The 17,615-nt window shown below is 40.7% G+C and overlaps 1 protein-coding gene across 2 annotated transcripts in view; it reads left to right on the top strand.

Moving 5' to 3' along the window:
• The window catches only part of MET (MET proto-oncogene, receptor tyrosine kinase), a 132,618-nt gene that overhangs the window by 63,882 nt on the left and 51,121 nt on the right, over positions 1 to 17,615 (top strand). For both annotated transcript variants that reach the window (XM_036424977.2, XM_045576185.1), the window contains exons 3-4: positions 3,720 to 3,911; positions 17,244 to 17,378. In XM_036424977.2, coding sequence (XP_036280870.1) covers positions 3,720 to 3,911; positions 17,244 to 17,378 — 327 coding nt within the window. The remainder of the gene's footprint in view (positions 1 to 3,719; positions 3,912 to 17,243; positions 17,379 to 17,615) is intronic.

The following is a 17,615-nucleotide window of genomic DNA, read 5'->3' on the forward strand; positions in this document are numbered from 1 at the left end:
CTTTTATGCCTTCCACATGCGGAAACAAGAGGCTGAAGTTCTGGTCATAGTGTTCTTCCTTCATTTCAAAGTGATTAGCAAGTGCCTGCAGGTTTTCAGACACTCTGAGAGCCAGCTCACCTCCGTTTTCTGCTTACCTGTTCAGAAAGGCAGACCACAAAGCACGCTGGGGGGGCACATGGGCTATGTGGTCACTTTGCAGATACATTAATTTTTCAGCAAGCTGTCATCAGTACAGACTGTGTGCTGGGCACCAAACACAGAAGGGATAAAAGATGAATAAGACAATTTCTGGCCTCTTGTTGATAGAAGGCTATTTACTAGTGTACAGTCAAAGACTCTACTCCATTCACAGAAAACTGCTTTCTATCCCAATGAACCCATCATCACTCCACCAGCACTGGTCTTTGAGTGTTTAAGATTTCCAGGATGCCACCTAATTAAAGAAAAAATTAAGATCAAGCAAGAGAAAGAATAAAAGAAGCACAGAAGCTGACCCCGAAGAATAGTCGCCTCTAGAATGGGATATTTGAAATGGCCTTTAGTTTAAAACTGGGATTTGCTCCTTTAAGCAGGTTTCCTCAATCCTAGCTGTCTCTGCAAAATGGATGATTGATCACCATTGGAAACTTAATTACCAGTTAATCGGTTACTATTGAATTGCTGGTACATCTCAGTTGTCTGCTACTCCTCAGAGGAATCCATAGTACTTTAGTAGAGAAAAGCTTCTAATTAAATAGCATTCACTAATGTATTAAAATGCATGTCTAGAGCTAAAACATTTCATTAATTATGAGTCAGCAGGTTTAGCCTCTCAGGGATGCTGTTGGCTAATTTGTCACTATTTAAAATGAAGACATAGTTGTTGCTTACATAAAATAGCATTGTAGGTGATTTTTAAACAGTAAAAGAGAGTAGATCTAAGAATTTCACATTCCATGTAACAGAAATTTAACCTTGAGGAGGAAGGTGATTTTATATAAGGATAATAAAAATTTTTATTTCAGTTTGTTCTTGAACACTAAGTTGGTTTGAGATATAATGACAACTTTTTATTATTATAATTATAATGGGATAATAATAGAGGATTTCTAATATTCAAATAACTTTCCAGGATTTATATAACAATATACAAAGATGTGAGAGAATGAATTTTTCCCCCTCTTTTTCTTCCAAGTTAATCTTCATTTTCCTTAAAACATCCTCCTGCTCCCTAGTTATCTGTCTCAAATTTGCCAGTTTGAAACTATCTTGTCCGGATAGTCAGGAGTCAGACACTCTATCCCTTATAAACTCTCTTAAAAAGCTTTAATAGTACTAGTTCATGTCTCCATGCTCGTTCCCCATCTACCCATCATTGACTCAGTTACTTGTTCATTCAGTTAATATTCACTGAAGATTTACTGTAAGTGATATTTCATCTATTATAAGCTATTACAGTGGTGAACAAGCAGGCCCCTAATCCCCGAGAGCCACCTAGAGAAGTCTCACCTCAATCATGTAACCAAAATAGAAGAATGTGACCTACAAATTGGGATCAGGGAAGGCCTGCTGAGTAATGATGACCCGCTGGGATCTGAAGGAGGTCTAGCAGTTAACAGAGTGCATGGAGGTGGGAGGAGGGCTTCAGGCAGAGGGAACCGCGTGTGCAAAGGCCCTGTGATGGGAGGACCTGTGGTCCATGTGGAGCGCTGAAAGAAGGCCAGCTTCCTGGGGCACAGAGAGCAAAGGGGAGCACATTGCAGGTTAAGTGTGGAGAAGTTGGGTAGGATTCAGATGAGGCAGGGCCCTAGAGGTCACAAACATCGTGTCCTTTGCCTAAGAGCAATAAGGAGACATTTTTAAGTGTTTTAAACAGAGTTATATGGTAAGACTTATGTTTTAAGAAGAAAATCTGCCAGCAATATAGAGACTGGAACTGGAAAGAGATTGGGTAAGACTGGCGTGACAGATCCAGTTAGGAAGTCCAGGGAGGGTGGGGGGATGGAGGGAGAGCTTGGAGGAAGGTTGAGGTGGTGGAGATAGAGAAAACCGGATGGATCCAGAGATAGTTAGGAAGTACCATTGACTGGAATTGGTAATGAACTGTACACGGGGAAGAATCAGGGATGACCCTTCAGGGTCTGACTGCAGCTGGAGGAATAGTGGAGCACTGGGTGCATCCTATCATAAGATTAGGTGTGGGGAGGACTGTTTTCCACACTCACCATGTTTAGCTTAGGTCTCTGAGCTATCTGAGTGCAGTTTCACAGTGCGATTACGCACAGTCAGCTCAGAGCAGAGAGGTAGTCTGGAGGTCCACAGGTGTCAACTACATAGCAATAGCTGTCACAGGAGAGACTGGGATTGCCTGGGGGAGAGCAGCAGGAGTGAGTGGAAAGGCAGCCCTGGGAAGGGGCCTTGGAAACCCTAACACTGACAGCCAGACATGGATTTTCCTGCAAAGGAGACAGACATAAATGTTGCAGCCTGAAAAGTAGGAGGGAAACCAGGGGACTGAAGTGTTGAAGAGAAGGGAGCTCTTATTTGTCACATATTATTGGACACTATTTTTTTAAATCCTTTCGTTGGAAGTTGAACCTAAAGGACAAATACCTGATTGAGTGGTGATTGCCTTTTAGTAAGCTGGTTCCTGAGGCATTTGACATACGGCATTTGCATGCTCTGAGTCTTTCACTAGAAAGATGACCGATATGTAAGTGGTGTTTTCTGCATGCTGGGTCCTACTATAAAGGACTTTTATAAACTAGCTCATTTAATATTTATGACAGTTCTCTAAGGTAGGCACATTTCTATAATTCTCTCCGTTTTGAGGTGGGGGAACGGAAGAAGAGATGACACGAGTTTCACAAACACAGAGATTGGAGGGACTACATACAGTAAACAGGCATGAGGGACCAGGTTTGATGCAGGCACTGGGGTCTGTGCTGTGTGCCTCTCCATGAATTATCTATCGGCCACCACTTTGCACCACCTCGCTGCACACAGATGCACAAAGACACACATTTTAAAGTATAATGTCCCGCCATAGCTGGGTGGCTCCGGGACATTATACTTTATACATTATGCATGATAGGTTGGCTGGGGCATCGTCCTGTATACCAAAAAGGCTGCAGGTTCAGTCCCCAGGTGGGGTGAGTGCATACAGGAGGCCACCAATTAATGTTTCTCTCTTTCTCTCTTTCTCCCTCTTCCCGCTCCCCCTTCCTCCCTCTCTCCTTCTCACCTTTCCTCCCTTCCTTCCTCCTCACCCCACCTTCCTCTTTCTAAAACCAAACATATCCTCCAGTGAGAATTAAAAGAAAAAATTTGAATAAGATATCATGTCCAAGTATGACTCCAACATTTATTACTAGTCCAGTCGAAATTCCTCTCATTAGACTTGCCTGCCAGAAGCATTGCCTTTATGTCAAGGACTGAGACATTTACGGTTTTGTTTTTCTTTAATTACACCAGCTAGGTTTCATCTTTGTGCACATAATGATCCACGGTACAAACTGTGATAGGAAAGTTTGCCCCCAGGTCAGAGTATGTGCATATATGACAGGCCTCACTGTCTTGGAGCCATTTAGGTCACTGGAAATATTTCTGCCTAGCTGGGCCTGTTTGCACAGTTCTCACCATTCCCCTCCAAGCTCTGAAAAGACATACTGAAAAGTTCCTAAATAGCCCACTCGCATCTGGACTCACATTAATTCTGTGATCACATTTTATTCCAGACCCTTCTGAGAAATTCATCCGGCTGTGAAGTGCACAGTGACGAGTATCGCACAGAGTTTACTACCGCTTTGCAGCGCGTCGACTTATTCATGGGCCAGTTCAACCATGTCCTCTTAACGTCCATATCCACCTTCATTAAAGGGGAGCTCACCATCGCCAACCTGGGGACCTCAGAAGGCCGCTTCATGCAGGTACGTGCTTTCTGAGAGGGGCTGCGACTGCTTGACCTGGTGTGATACAGCTAATTTGGTTTTTGCAATAAGGTATTTGCAAATATTCTAGAATGGATATCATAGTGGAAACTAGAGACACCGACTGACAGCAAAACAATAAAGGCTGGTCCACTTTTTTATGAAGTGTATGGCCTATTTTTGTTAAATTCTTGAAGCTTCCGGTTTCAATGCGGTTGCTTTTCATTTCTTTGCCCAGAATGGTTTGGTGGTGGTGGTTGGTTTTTTTCTTTTCCATTCATGATTTATATCACATGATTGGAAAATAAAACAAAACAATTACAGTGCTTCCAGGCGATGTTTTCCTCTTTGAAGGGAAGCTAAGGATCAAAGGAGCACTATTGTGTGCACCGTGTGTCTCCTTGAGGAGAAACATTCACATCATTGAGAAATATTGGCAGCAGTTAGGAGGGGAGTTGTCATCAAAATCCCATTGTAACTTCAACTCTCCTGACTTCTGCAAAATGACGGACGGGGTCAGACACAGAAGTTTAAATACTGAAGGGAGAAAAATCTGTGTCTGTGTGTTTTAAGAAATGCTATAATGGATAGCAACAGTATTTCCATACAGTAAAAGTTAACATTTCAGAAGTTGTATTTCCTAAGTACAGGAGTCATACTGCCTTGCAGAAATTAAAATGCTCTTGTGTCTGCTGTTTTGCTGCTTTAATAGTTACCACATAGTGCTTTCAACAAGAGTTCCTTATTAGATTCTTAATTAATGCAGAATAACAATGTCATCTATGGAAATGTTGGACTCTTTCTCCTAAAGAAAGATGCTTTTTTCATAATTATCTAATACTAGAGGCCCAATGCACAAAATTTTTGCAGGGGGATGGTGTCCCTGAGCCCAGCCTGCACCCTCTCCAATCTGGGACCCTTTGACGGATGTCCAACCACCCATTTAGGCCCAATCCCATTTAGGCCCGATCCTGCCAGCCTAATCACCCCCTAGCCACTCCCCTGCCAGCCTAATCAATGCCTAACTGCTCCCCAGACAGCCCAATTGTCCCTAACTGCCCTCCCTGCTGGCCTGATTGCCCACAATTGCCCTCCCTTGCAGGCCTGGGTACCTCCCAACTGCCCTCCCCTGCAGACCTGGGTCCCCCCCTAACTGTCCTCTACTGCAGGCCTGGTCCCCCCACAACTGCCCTCCCCTGCAGTCCTGGATCCCCCTCTGCCACTCTGGTCACCCACAACTGCCCTCCTCTGCTGGCCTGGTCACCCCTAACTGCCCACAACTGCCCTCCCCAGCAGGTCATTTTGTGTCTACATGGGTGCAGCCATCTTTGACCACATAGGAGTGGCCATCTTGTGTCTTGGAGTGACGGTCAATTTGCATATTACTCTTTTATTAGATAGGATAATTAAGATCCTCCTCAGACAATGATGTCTAGTAAACCAATTAAGGATAATGATGTTTTCCTATGGCTTGCCCCTTTGTACATCCTCCATCTATATCTTTCACAAAACGTTTTTAAAAAATCACCACTGTCTATATTGCAGTCTGGATATTGGTCATTGCTATATTTTAATTTGTATTTTTTTTGTACTAGTGGGCATGATGAAATTTTTCAAAGTTATAAAACTTACAAATACAGCCTTCCTAGCTCAAAGCAAATCCTGTAGACCCTGTTATAGAAATAGTCCCACACTTAGAATCCCCACCTCCCATGGCCTCGCAGCTAAGTGCACCGTGTCATCCCTCCCCCTCTCTCCCAGCCTAGTGTTTCACTCACCACCACAGACCGCTCATTCTGTCCTTAGCCTCAGAATCTGAAGGAGGGGTGCCCAGTCCTGTCCCACACAAACAGCACTCTAAGGTATCACCTGTTAACCTTATAAAATGTTTGATATTATGTTGTGCTTGTATTTTTTTTTTTTTAGTTAGTTAACATTGATTTTATTCTATAGAATTCCAAAAGATTTGAAGGAGGTTGAAGGAACCTAACATCTATTGAATTCCTCGTGTATTCACTATATTCATTGTTTCCCTTTATCTTTATTTCTGCTTTCCTTTTTTTCTAGATTGTCTATGATTTCACCAATCCAGTTTCGTATTTACAAACTTTCCACAGAGACTTTTAGGTCTGACACTTTTTTACCTCCAAAGGCTCCTGGACTATTTCTAGATCCTGAAGCTCTAATAAAATCCCGTTTTTAGACAGGCTGCTTTAACCACTGGGGAGATTCTGCTGTGTGACAGGTTCCACCACCCAAGAGATATGTCACGCACCGCCAGGCTCATTAAAGCAGCCATGCTGTGGCAAATATCTTATTCTTACCTCCCTGCGTTTTCATAAAAGAAGCCCATTAGAAATAAAAATAAAAATAAGCAAACAAGTAGAAACGAATTTATATAAAGTACTGATATCACTGATTTTAAAAAACAACACAAAACAGGTGGCTCTTCATTTATCGACTATGTATCAGGAGCTTACTAACTTCGCTTTTCTAGGCAAATAACAGATCTGCCTCTAAGAAACTAACATTTCGGTACGGGAGATCCAAAGACTAAACTAGAGACCAAGACCAGAAAGACACAGGACAAAGGACTGTTGACATCCACAGAGGATCTGTTTCTCTAACACTCGCCTAAGAGAATTTCACCCCATTAAATTTTTATTTAAATAAAACCTAATACACTCAAAGGATCAAACAGTCAATATCACAAAAACACCAGTGTGTTTACAGCAAATAATGTCAGGGGAGGAGTCAGCAGGACCGCAAAGACCAGGGGACCTTCCAGCCTAATCTAGCCGCTGACGTGGTTCTGTAAATGTTTTGACTGCGCTAATGTGCTAAATCTGTGGCCGGGCCTAACATTCTACGACTCGGGTTTTAGTAAAACTGTGGAGTCTCTGTTACAGAATAGAATGGACGTGATTTCGCCCCCCACCCCCCCAAAAAAAAAACAGCTGCCATCCATAAAAAGGAACAGAAAAATGATTTTACTTCCTTCCTCCCCTGCAGCCTAAAGGCAGAGTCGCTTTACAAATGTTTTCTTCCAAGAGTTTGCAGCTGCTTCTGCCTTTCCTATTGTGCTTATGCTCAGTCCCGGCTGGGAACCCAGCTGTCGGGTGCAAAGTGAATCAGGTATTTCACAGTGGTTATTTAATTAGAACGAATCACATTGTTTAGCTAACGATATTATGTGTGCAGCAGAGAGGACATTTTTTACGTGTTTCTAACACTTAAGCATGTGTATCTCATCTCCTACAGGTGCAGCTATGTCTAAATATACCGATGTGTACATCTATTTGAGTCTATCCGTTGAGCTATGCCAGTATAGATTTCAGAAACAGTTTTTATTTGTGTGTGATCACTCTCTTGGGATGCTAGGAAGTAAAAATAATGTGATAAGCAATATTCGAGATAGTATAAATGAACAATGAGCCCGTGCCTGCCCCCAGAATCTGGAGGGGGGAGGGGCTTGGGCAGGAGCAAGGCCCGGGAACATGAGCCGGCGTGCAGGGCGACGTGGGAGAGGGGAGAGGGAGGCTCGTGAAGATCACAGGACTAATCACAGGGATTGCCCATGTCTCCCCTCCTGAGCTCCTCGTCTAATCCACATCCAAAAACAATGCTTGTTTGATTTGTTTTTTACAGCCCTTGTATAAGGCCTTTAATCTCCAGATGCAAGGCATTGCTATTAAAATATTTGTGCATGACTGTCAGGCCAGGGAGAGTGAGTGGCTGGGGAAAGTGGTTGGGGGTGGGGAGTCCCTTTCAAGACTTGTTTCAAGCTCAGCCCCACCAATAGGGCAGCTTCCTTTCCTGCATACGGTGGCCGCGCCTGGGCACTGTCACAGCTGTCAATGGGTCCTTACGCGTTTTCCTGGTTCTTCTCCAATCCCCTTTTCCCTCTCCCCAGTGTTTGAGTGCTGTTACCACCCACTACCCCTTTTCTTGTGTGCCCCTTAACTGGACTAGCTGGGTTTTTAGCAGGAAACTGAAAGGCAGGGATCACCTAAAAGGACACCCTTAGCCTGTGATCCTTACTTACGGCCGTTACTTAAATGATTGCATTAGTAATCGGTGAACTTGAGAATAATTACTCATTTCCAGTAAGGAGAATCAATCCAGTTATTGACCTCCTGTTTCAAATTCCTCCGGTTCCTGTGCCACCATCATGGCATGTCAGTGCTTAGTTTGGGAGCCTGTGGTATAGATTATGTTTGGGATTATGGCTATTTTAAAGTATGTACACACTGATCATCAGTTCGTCAATGCTGTAAAAAAGCATCCAGCAAGAGACACGGCCAAAACAAGCTTGAGCTTAAATGGCATTTCTCAAAGGATTGCCAACTTTTGCATCTCCTTTATAAAATGCTCAGATAAAAATATCATCTGTCTTTTTTTTTAATGTGTACATTATTGATTTTTGATGTCCCTAATGACTGTTAGGTTTAATATATTTCTTTTAAAAAAAATATATTTTATTGATACTTTCAGAGAGGAGGAAGGGAGAGAGATAGAGAGCCAGAAACGTCGATGAGAGAGAAACATCGACCAGCTGCCTCTTGCACAACTCCTACCGGGGATGTGCCTGCAACCAATGTACATGCCCTTGACCGGAATCGAATCCGGGACCTTTCAGTCCGCAGACCGACGCTCTACCACTGAGCCAAACCGGTTTCAGCAGGTTTAATATATTTCTTTAAAAGAAAAAATACTCATGAGTTCTAAATTGTTATTTAGTATAGTTCTAAAATTTTAAATGATAAATAATAATTTCAGAATATGTAATACATAATAATTTCAGAATATGTCTATAACTAAAAATTAAGCCCAGTTCATGTGTAATTTCCTAAAATGAATTAATATATACTCTTAAAGTATATTTATCTTTTTAAAACATCATAAATATTTGAAACCAAGGGAAAGCGCTAAAGTTTGTGTGTTTTGGGTGGCATGGAATAATTGGGACTTCTTGTTTGGGTGCTTCATTAGAAGAATGGAGAGACGTTTTAAGACATGAAATATATATGTCAGTAGGGTTTTGAACTTTTATCACTTCTTTTAAAAATATTTTATTGATTTTTTACAGAGAGGAAGGGGGAGGGATAGAGAGCTGGAAACATCAATGAGAAAGAAACATCAACCAGCTACCTCCCACACACCCCCCACTGGGGATGTGCCCACAACCAATATATTGTACATGCCCTCAACCAGAATCGAACCTGGGACTTTTCAGTCTGCAGACTGACGCTCTATCCACTGAGCCAAACCGGTTTCGGCTTTTATCACTTCTTAAATTCAGAAACAAATATATTCTGTATATTGATTGGATAATTCTACAATCATTGTATTTGGAATATTGAGTTGAAAGTATTTTAACATTGTTACAAATCTACTAGCTTATTTTGTTTTTAGATTTTTTTTTTGTTTTGTTTTTTTACAAAGGACTTAGTCTGGTATTGACTCATTTCTACTCACTGTGACTCACTTTAAAAAGTTGAAATGCACACACATCAGTATTTTAATAGTAAGGAAAATCGTTATGCTTTTCATGTATTCCTTTCCTTTGTAGTATCAAGTTAATATAGGAACACTTAAGCCCAAGTTCCAAAAAGAGTGAAGGAAAGAATAGAATAAAGCTCCACTCGGTTCAACTTTTGCCACCTGGTACTTTGTCTTACACTTCTAATTTTGAGCTGCCAGTACCAATCAGCAGTTTCTACTTCTTGTTACACTTTTTCTATTAAATTAATCTATTCTTCATAGCTAATTTTTTCTAAACAAATACCAATACTGAAGAAAATAGTAAACCTAAAGCAGGTGTCTTGGTCAGTTCAGGCTGCTAGAATAAACTGGGTGGCTTTAATAGTAAACATTTATTTTTCACAGTTCTGGGGTCTGGAAAGCCCACAAACAAAGTACCAACAGATTTGGTATCTGGTGAAGGCCTATTTCCTGGTTCTTAGGTAGCCAACTTTTTTGCTGAGGGCAAGAGAACTTTCTGAGGTTCGTTTATAAGGTCACTAATCTTATCCAGGCCCTGGTCACCTCCCAAAAGTCTCACCTCCTAAAACCATCGTATGTGGGTTAGGGTTTCAACATATGAACTTTGGAGGGACACAAGCAGTCCACTGCAATAGGTCAGAAGCAGGAAGCATGAGAAGCCAGGCGTTGAAAATCCAGATTAAACACGGGTACCAAAGTTATGGGCCTTGGTTTTACAGAGCATTTTATGAATTTGACCCCAAAGGCAAGTGAAGTAAAGGCAAAAATAAATGAATGGTATTGTATCAAACTAAAATGCTTCTGTACAGCAAAAGAAACCAACAATAAAACCAAAAGGCCACCAACCAAATTGGGAATGTTATTTGCAAACAACAGCTCAGACAGGGGTTAATATCCAAAATATATAAAGAATTCATATAACTCATTACCAAATACACAACCCTGTTAAAAAAAAATGGATAGAGGATCTGTACAGTCACCTCTCCCAAGAAGATGTACACATGGCCATCAGATATATGAAAAGATATTCATGTTCACTAGCTTTTAGGGAAATGCAAATCAAAACTGCAATGAGATACCTCCTTACTCCTGTTAGACTGGCCATTATCAACAAGACAGGTAATAACAAGTGTTGGAGAGGTTGTGGAGGAAAAGGAACCCTCATTCACTGCTGTTGGAAATGTAAACTGGTACAGCCACTATGGAAAACAATATGCTGTTTCCTGAAAAAACTAAAAATGGAATTACCACATGACCCAGCCATACCTCTTCTGGGTATCTACCTGAAAATTTTTTAAACATTTATTTGCAAAAATATATGCAAATAAATGTTCATATGTTCATTGCAGCATTATTCACAGTGGCTAATACATGGATAACACCAAAGTGTTCTTCAATAGAGACTGGATAAAGAAGATATATATGATAATATATACTATGGAATACTACTCAGCCATAAGAAAGGATGAAATACTGCCATTAGCAACAACATGAGTGAACCTTAAAAATATTCTGCTAAGCAAAATAAGACCTTCAAAAAAAGCTAACAACTGTATGATTTAAGTAATGCTCACAAATTACTAAAACAAAACAAAAAAACAGAACTTACAATTGTACAAAATTATAATAAATCCATGTCTGGGTGTTGAATATTGCTCCAAAAACAATGAAAGGAAAACAGAAGTCTCAAAAAAGAAAACAAATGATCAAAGGCATCCATCACTGAGAAGATATCTTAAGAGAGTAGATTGAGCCCTAGCTAATTTAGCTCAGTGGATAGAGGGTTAGTCCTCGGACTGAAGGCCTGGGGTTCGATTCAGGTCAAGGGCATGTACCTGGATTGCAGGCTCAATCCCTAGCCTAGTTAGGGCATGTTCGGGAGGCAACCCATTGAAATATCTCTTTCACATCGATGTTTCTCTGTTTCTCCCTCTCCATTCCACCCTGTCTAAAAAGAAATGGAAAAATACCTTCCGGCAAGGAGAGAGAGAGAGAGAGAGAGAGAGAGAGAGAGAGAGAGAGAGAGAGAGAGAGAGAGAGAGAGACTATTATCTAGAAAGTCAAAATAAGATATAGGATTGAGGTACAAAAATTGCAGAAACAAACAGGAAGGATGAGTGTGAACTTGTTTGTCAAGTCTGGGTCTTGAATTAGAGTGCATGCTTTCACATCTTGAGCGATGTTGTATTTTGTTTTACTGAGAAGCTGGCCAGGCTACCAAGGTCTCGCAGTCCCCTTACTGACGGCCTTCACTATATGGACCACAGGGTAGGAGGGGGAGTTGGAGCATGGGATGGGGGCCCTCGTTACCATTTACCATACAGTGGTCTTTTGTTTTCTTTTGGATTAACAGTCTTTTTTTAAAATCATTTCTTAATTAATTAATTATTTTGTCGGTAATGGATCTCTTGGTTCATCGTATCCTGATGGAGACTGACAGTATGAGTCCAAAAGAAGCTCTTTACCTACCCTTTAAAGAACTTGTTTTCCCCCAACAAATTACTTTGCTCGGGCTTATGAATTTTGGGAACTTGCCACAAAGTTCTGTCCCAGATAATTTGAGGTCACAGCCACAACAATTAAGTAAATTCCTCCCTACTCCAAATGTATTAGGCTTATATTTTCAAGAGCATTAAAGAAAAAGGTTTTGAGACCTAAACACTAAAGATTAATTGTCAACCCAGTAGCAACTCAAAAGATAACTTCCAGCCTTCTATTTCATATGAATTATCCTAAGATTGCCAGTGATTTCTCATAAGGAATAAATTTAGATGCTACATTTCGTTTTGTCCCTAAAAACATCTCTCTGACAACCAAAGGGAACTCCTAATTTTGCAAACATTGGTTCGGGGGTATTTTGAGAGTTAAAGTGGTTACTCAGTTATTTAGAATTTGGGCGATGAGTGAAAGTGTGGAATTATAGAAAAGCATTCTTTGTGCTTTAGATATCCCTGCAGAGAAAGGGCTAATGATCAACTAAAAAGGTATTTGCGTCTGTGATATGACCTCTGCTCAAAATTCCGAACCGTCATCTCACCTTTCCACCCACTCTTCCTGTCTGCTCGGGTTCATCCCATTTTCTGTATGAAGCCACACTCATCCAAACTGATGATCAAAAGCAGAGCTCACCAGCTGTGCTGGTCGAGTTTCCCCTGTGCCATCTTTTTATATGTGGACTCTTTCTCCTTAGGCACACTTCCTTGTACAGCCAAAGTTACTGAAACAAGGAGCATTTAGCAAGGCAAATAGGTTGTGAAATTTGTTTTAATGCTTTGACTCATGAGTGGCTTTTAGGAGCTTGGAGTTGAAGCTTTTTATTGGTGTTTACTCTGGTGCTCCAGGAGTGTATTGGTTAAGTGTTTAAGGAGAGGTCAAGCACACGGATTTAAGCATTACCTAGAGCTCCTTGTAAACCTGACTCGTGCTTTCCAGCTAAAAATATCTGTTGTATTTTCTTTCGTTGTTGTCATTGTATTTTCTTTATGGAAAGTAATTGTACCTACCCTGTAGGATTATTGTGAAATATATATATATATATATATATATATATATATATATATATACACACACACACACATATATATCCATTTAATGCACTCAGCAGAATGCCTGGCTGTTACCTATTAGGAGAATACCACATACAATATATGGTGCTCTCTGGACAAAAGTCTTAATTGAATCAATCTACTCAAGTTCCAGAGGTGCAAAGAGCTTCTTTAGGAAAACAGAGAGAAAGGTTAATCCTTTCTGAGAAATGAATATTTGGATGAATATTTGGAAGAGGTTGCTTATTATAAACACGCAAAATGATATTTAAAGAGCAATAAGATATTAGAAAAATGGGTAAAGGATGTGGTCATTATTGAGCAGGTCTGAATAAAATGGAAGATACAAGAGAGTCAGACACAGAATCCAAATATTCATAGGAAGGTTTTTGGGGATGAATAATTTTCAGTGAAGTGGAAAGCACAGAATGAGGCAAAGAACAGAATCAGGGTAATAAGAAAAACTGATACTTTGTTTTGTTTTTGACTTGTTATGGGAAAGTGTTTTGTTTATTTTTTATCTTTTCAGTTTGAAGTAATTGGCAACAATTATGAAAAAATTATGAAAAAATGGGGTAAGGGGTAGGAAAAGTAAGAGGTGGTGAGTTAAGATTGGAAAATTGGATAACTGAAATCTGTATAATTTGGGATAAAAGCTTTTGAAGTCTAGTGTCCAGATAGTCTGCTTGTAACCAGCTCCCAGAGGGAGGTAGGATTGGTAATTAAACTACTTTTTACTTTAACTGCAAACGTCACAAATACCTATTTGGCTCTGAATTTATTAATAAAAATACTTTCCATCCTTTCCTATCCTGATGAAACGACCTTTGATCCGTCATTTAACTTCTGTGCAAATATCACCACCCTGCTTAATGGAGGTGTTTTGAAAGTATTGAGTGTTTGGGGTGGAACTTACCTTAGGGGGGAAATGTCATAATGTTTAACTTTTATGGCTCTGTGAGAGCTTGGTTAGTTTCACTATCTACAGTCCACTCTCTGGGAGCAAATTGGGCACTTTGGGAATCTTACCAAATTTTTTCAGGCTACTTGAGTCCTTCATTGTGTTGAAGAAAATAATTTACTACTAGTTCTTCAGAACATTTATACGTTGTATATGTGTGTTAGGTACTAAGCAGGTGTTTACTCCTGCAATTTTCATTCCAGTATTAAAGATGAGAAAACAGAGGTAGAAGGGGTAGTCATTTAACTAATGCTAGTCTCAAAAATGCCCATACTTGTTCACATTTTCAATGTAACCTAAAAGGGTAGTATTTGAGATGTTAGGTAATGTCACAGTCAGTTTTTTATTTCTTTTCTTTTGTTTGTTTAAAGTATTACACAGGTCTACTTATTCCCTCACAGTCATTTTTAAGCTCAGAGCTGTGCTCAGCCTCCTGCACCTTATATAAGAATGAAAGTCTCTCTGAGCACCTCTAAGTCTGGGTGTTCATCTCAGATAGTCATCCTGATTTTACCCCTGGACTTCATTATTACTGGTTATAGCAACAGGGCAGAAGAACATTATGTAGCTGAGAAGCATTCCAAATTAGAAATACCTGAAAGCAGGAATAACATCAGTTTTGATAACTTCATTTCCAAGGCATTGTTAAAACCATCAGGCCTTATTATAAAACTAGGCTAAGAAGCAGAACTTTATTTATAATCCAATTAATAACATATGGTGGAACAAACCTGTATAATAAAAGCCTAATATGCTAAGTATCCAACCATTCGTTTGACCATTCAATCAATTGCTATGCTGCGTACTGACCACCAGGGGGCAGATGCTTGACACAGGAGCTGCCACGATGTGCACAAATGGCACTGTGGACAAAGCAACAATTCCTCCAAGTGGGACACAGGCCCCTCCAAGTCCACAAAGCAACAATTCCTCCAAGTGGGACACAGGCTCCTCCAAGTCCACAAAGCAACAATTCCTCCAAGTGGGACACAGGCCCCACCACCACCCCAGAGCAACAGCCCACCAAATTGCAGCCAACACTATCAAGAACCCATGGCACAAAATGTGGTCCACAGCCCAGCTTATGGCTGTGGGTGCCAGGTAATGACATCACGTAGCAACACTCAGCTTCCTCTCCCTAGTGACTGGCCTCCTTGCAGTTTCTTCAGCACAGGAACACAACTTGCTGTAAACATTTTACACTTTAACCAAAGGTCTGTAAAGCGTTTTCCCGTGCCTCATCTCATTTGATCCTCACAGAAGTCTTGGAGTAGGTAGCGAGGAGACTCAGCAGAATTCTATTTTCTTTTTATTAGCTGGAAAAATTGAGATTTAGAAAGCTTAGAAACTTGACTCAACTGAAAAGAAGTAAGAAATGATGGACCTTAAAAATGACTTTAGGTTTTCTCACTACACAGAATATAGTCAAACACTGCTGCAGTTAAATATTTTACCCTTTGTTCTCCCTGCTTGATCTACAATAATAATCTGCTTCATGTTGATATTTACTGCTGTGTTTCTGACAATTACCTGAAAGAGAAGTTGGGATGCTTCACTGGGCTGGAAAAAGTTTAGCTAAATCAGAAAGCAGGTCTAATTAAGCATATATATATATATGCTAAATTGACACTCACATGCATGATACATATAAAGCTCTCGCTGGTGCCAGTCTCACATGTGCTTTTTGATATGCCATTATTGATTATGAATTTGGTTGACACTTCTATTATAGAGAAAGGGCGAATAGCAATATTAAAATATTTCTTCTAATTAATTCCCTTTCAATGCGCATGAATTTGTGCACTGGGCCACTAGTCCTACATAATAAAAGCCTAATATGCTATGTGTCCAACCATTTGTTCAATCATTTGACCAGTAGCTATGATGCACACTGACCATCCGGGGCAGATGCTCCAACCAGTAGGTTAGCTTGCTCTTAGGGCCCAGCTGAATGGGACTGAGCGAGACCAGCCAGACATGCCATGGAGACCCCCCACGGTTCCTCCCTGGCCCCGATTGTGCACCAGTGGGGTCCCTCAGTCTGGCACTCTCTTACAATCTGGGATCCTTTAGGGGATATCAGAGTTTCAGCCCAATCCCCACAGGGGAAGCCAAGGGGCCCCACCAGTGCACAAATCTGTGCACCTGGCCTCTAGTAATTTATAAAAATGACAGCACATCATTTCAAAGTAGTTAAGGGCCTATTTTGACCTCAAAAGGTCTATTTATATGGCTTATTAATAGACCAAAAAAGAGCTTCACACACCAAAACAAAACAAAACAAAAAACTAAAGGAGTTTATCACCACAAAACTAGTATTATATGAAATATTGAAGGGTATTCTTTAAGAAGAGGAAGAAGGAGAAGAGGAGGAGGAGGAAGAGGAGGAGGAGGAGGAGGAGGAGGAGGAGGAGGAGGAGGAAGAGAAAGAGGAGAAGGGAATAAAAAATGTGAACAATAAAATGGCAATAAATACACATCTATCAATCTAAAAATCAAAATAAATGTACAAGAAATCTAATTGTGAATAAAATAGGATCAGAGGAATCTCAGAGGAAAGAGGGGAGTGGGGCCGAAACCGGTTTGGCTCAATGGATAGAGCATCTGCTTGGGGACTGAAGGGTCCCGGGTTCAATTCCGGTTAAGGGTATGTACCTTGGTTGCGGGCATATCCCCAGTAGGGGGTGTGCAAGAGGCAGCTGATTGATGACTCTCTCTCATCGATGTTTCTAACTCTCTATCTCTCTCCCCTCCTCTCTATACAAAATCAATAAAATATATTAAAAAAAAGAAGAAGAAAGAAAGAGGGGAGTGGGGGTGCGAGGAGATTAACCAAAGATCTTATATGTATATATGCATTACCTCTGAATACAGAAAATAGGGTGGTGAAGGCCTGGGGCAGGGTAGGAACTGGGTGGAGGGAGGCGGTGGGAGGAAAAAAGGGAGACATTTGTAATATTCTCAACAATAGAGATTTTAAAAGTTAATAAAATAATCCAGAAATCCCATAGCATAAGTGAGGTCTTCTGATCAGGGGAGAGTTTGGGCTCCTCCAGTTCCATCATGAGGATTTGTCTGCACGTGCTGGCTGATTAGGAGTCACCTTCCCTTGAAACCATTAAAAGGTCCTAGGAAACGTGTCTTGGGGGTTCAGATGAAAATTAGATGTCATATTGGATTTACAATGAGATAAACCATTGGCCCTTTAGTTTAAACACCCGCAAGCTCTCCAGATCTATCATTACCGTGATCATTCACATTTTCCACTTATATTTAAACTGAGTTTCTTGGAATAAAGGTGTTTTCTGTTTTGTTTCTCAGGTTGTAGTTTCTCGATCGGGATCGTCAACACCTCATGTGAATTTTCTCCTGGATTCCCACCCCATGTCTCCAGAAATGATTGTCAAGGACCCCTTAAACCAAAATGGCTACACACTGGTTGTCACCGGGAAGAAGGTAAGCCCTGTTCCCACACGGGGGCGCCAGGGGTGCCGTCCTTCCTGAGTGGGTATCTATTGCCAGTGTCAGGAGGGCCTTTCTGACTTCTCTCTTTGTCTTGGATTCCCTTCTTGAGTACTTCAGGGATCTTCTGAAATCAAGTTAAATTTCTATTTTAGGGAAGACAGCAGCTAAGGGAGATCCTCTTCATAATATATACTTTTCCTTTTCTCCCATATTTCTCAATGAGAAAAA

Source organism: Pipistrellus kuhlii, unplaced genomic scaffold (genome assembly GCF_014108245.1).
Source record: "Pipistrellus kuhlii isolate mPipKuh1 unplaced genomic scaffold, mPipKuh1.p scaffold_m20_p_10, whole genome shotgun sequence".
NCBI lineage: Eukaryota > Metazoa > Chordata > Mammalia > Chiroptera > Vespertilionidae > Pipistrellus > Pipistrellus kuhlii.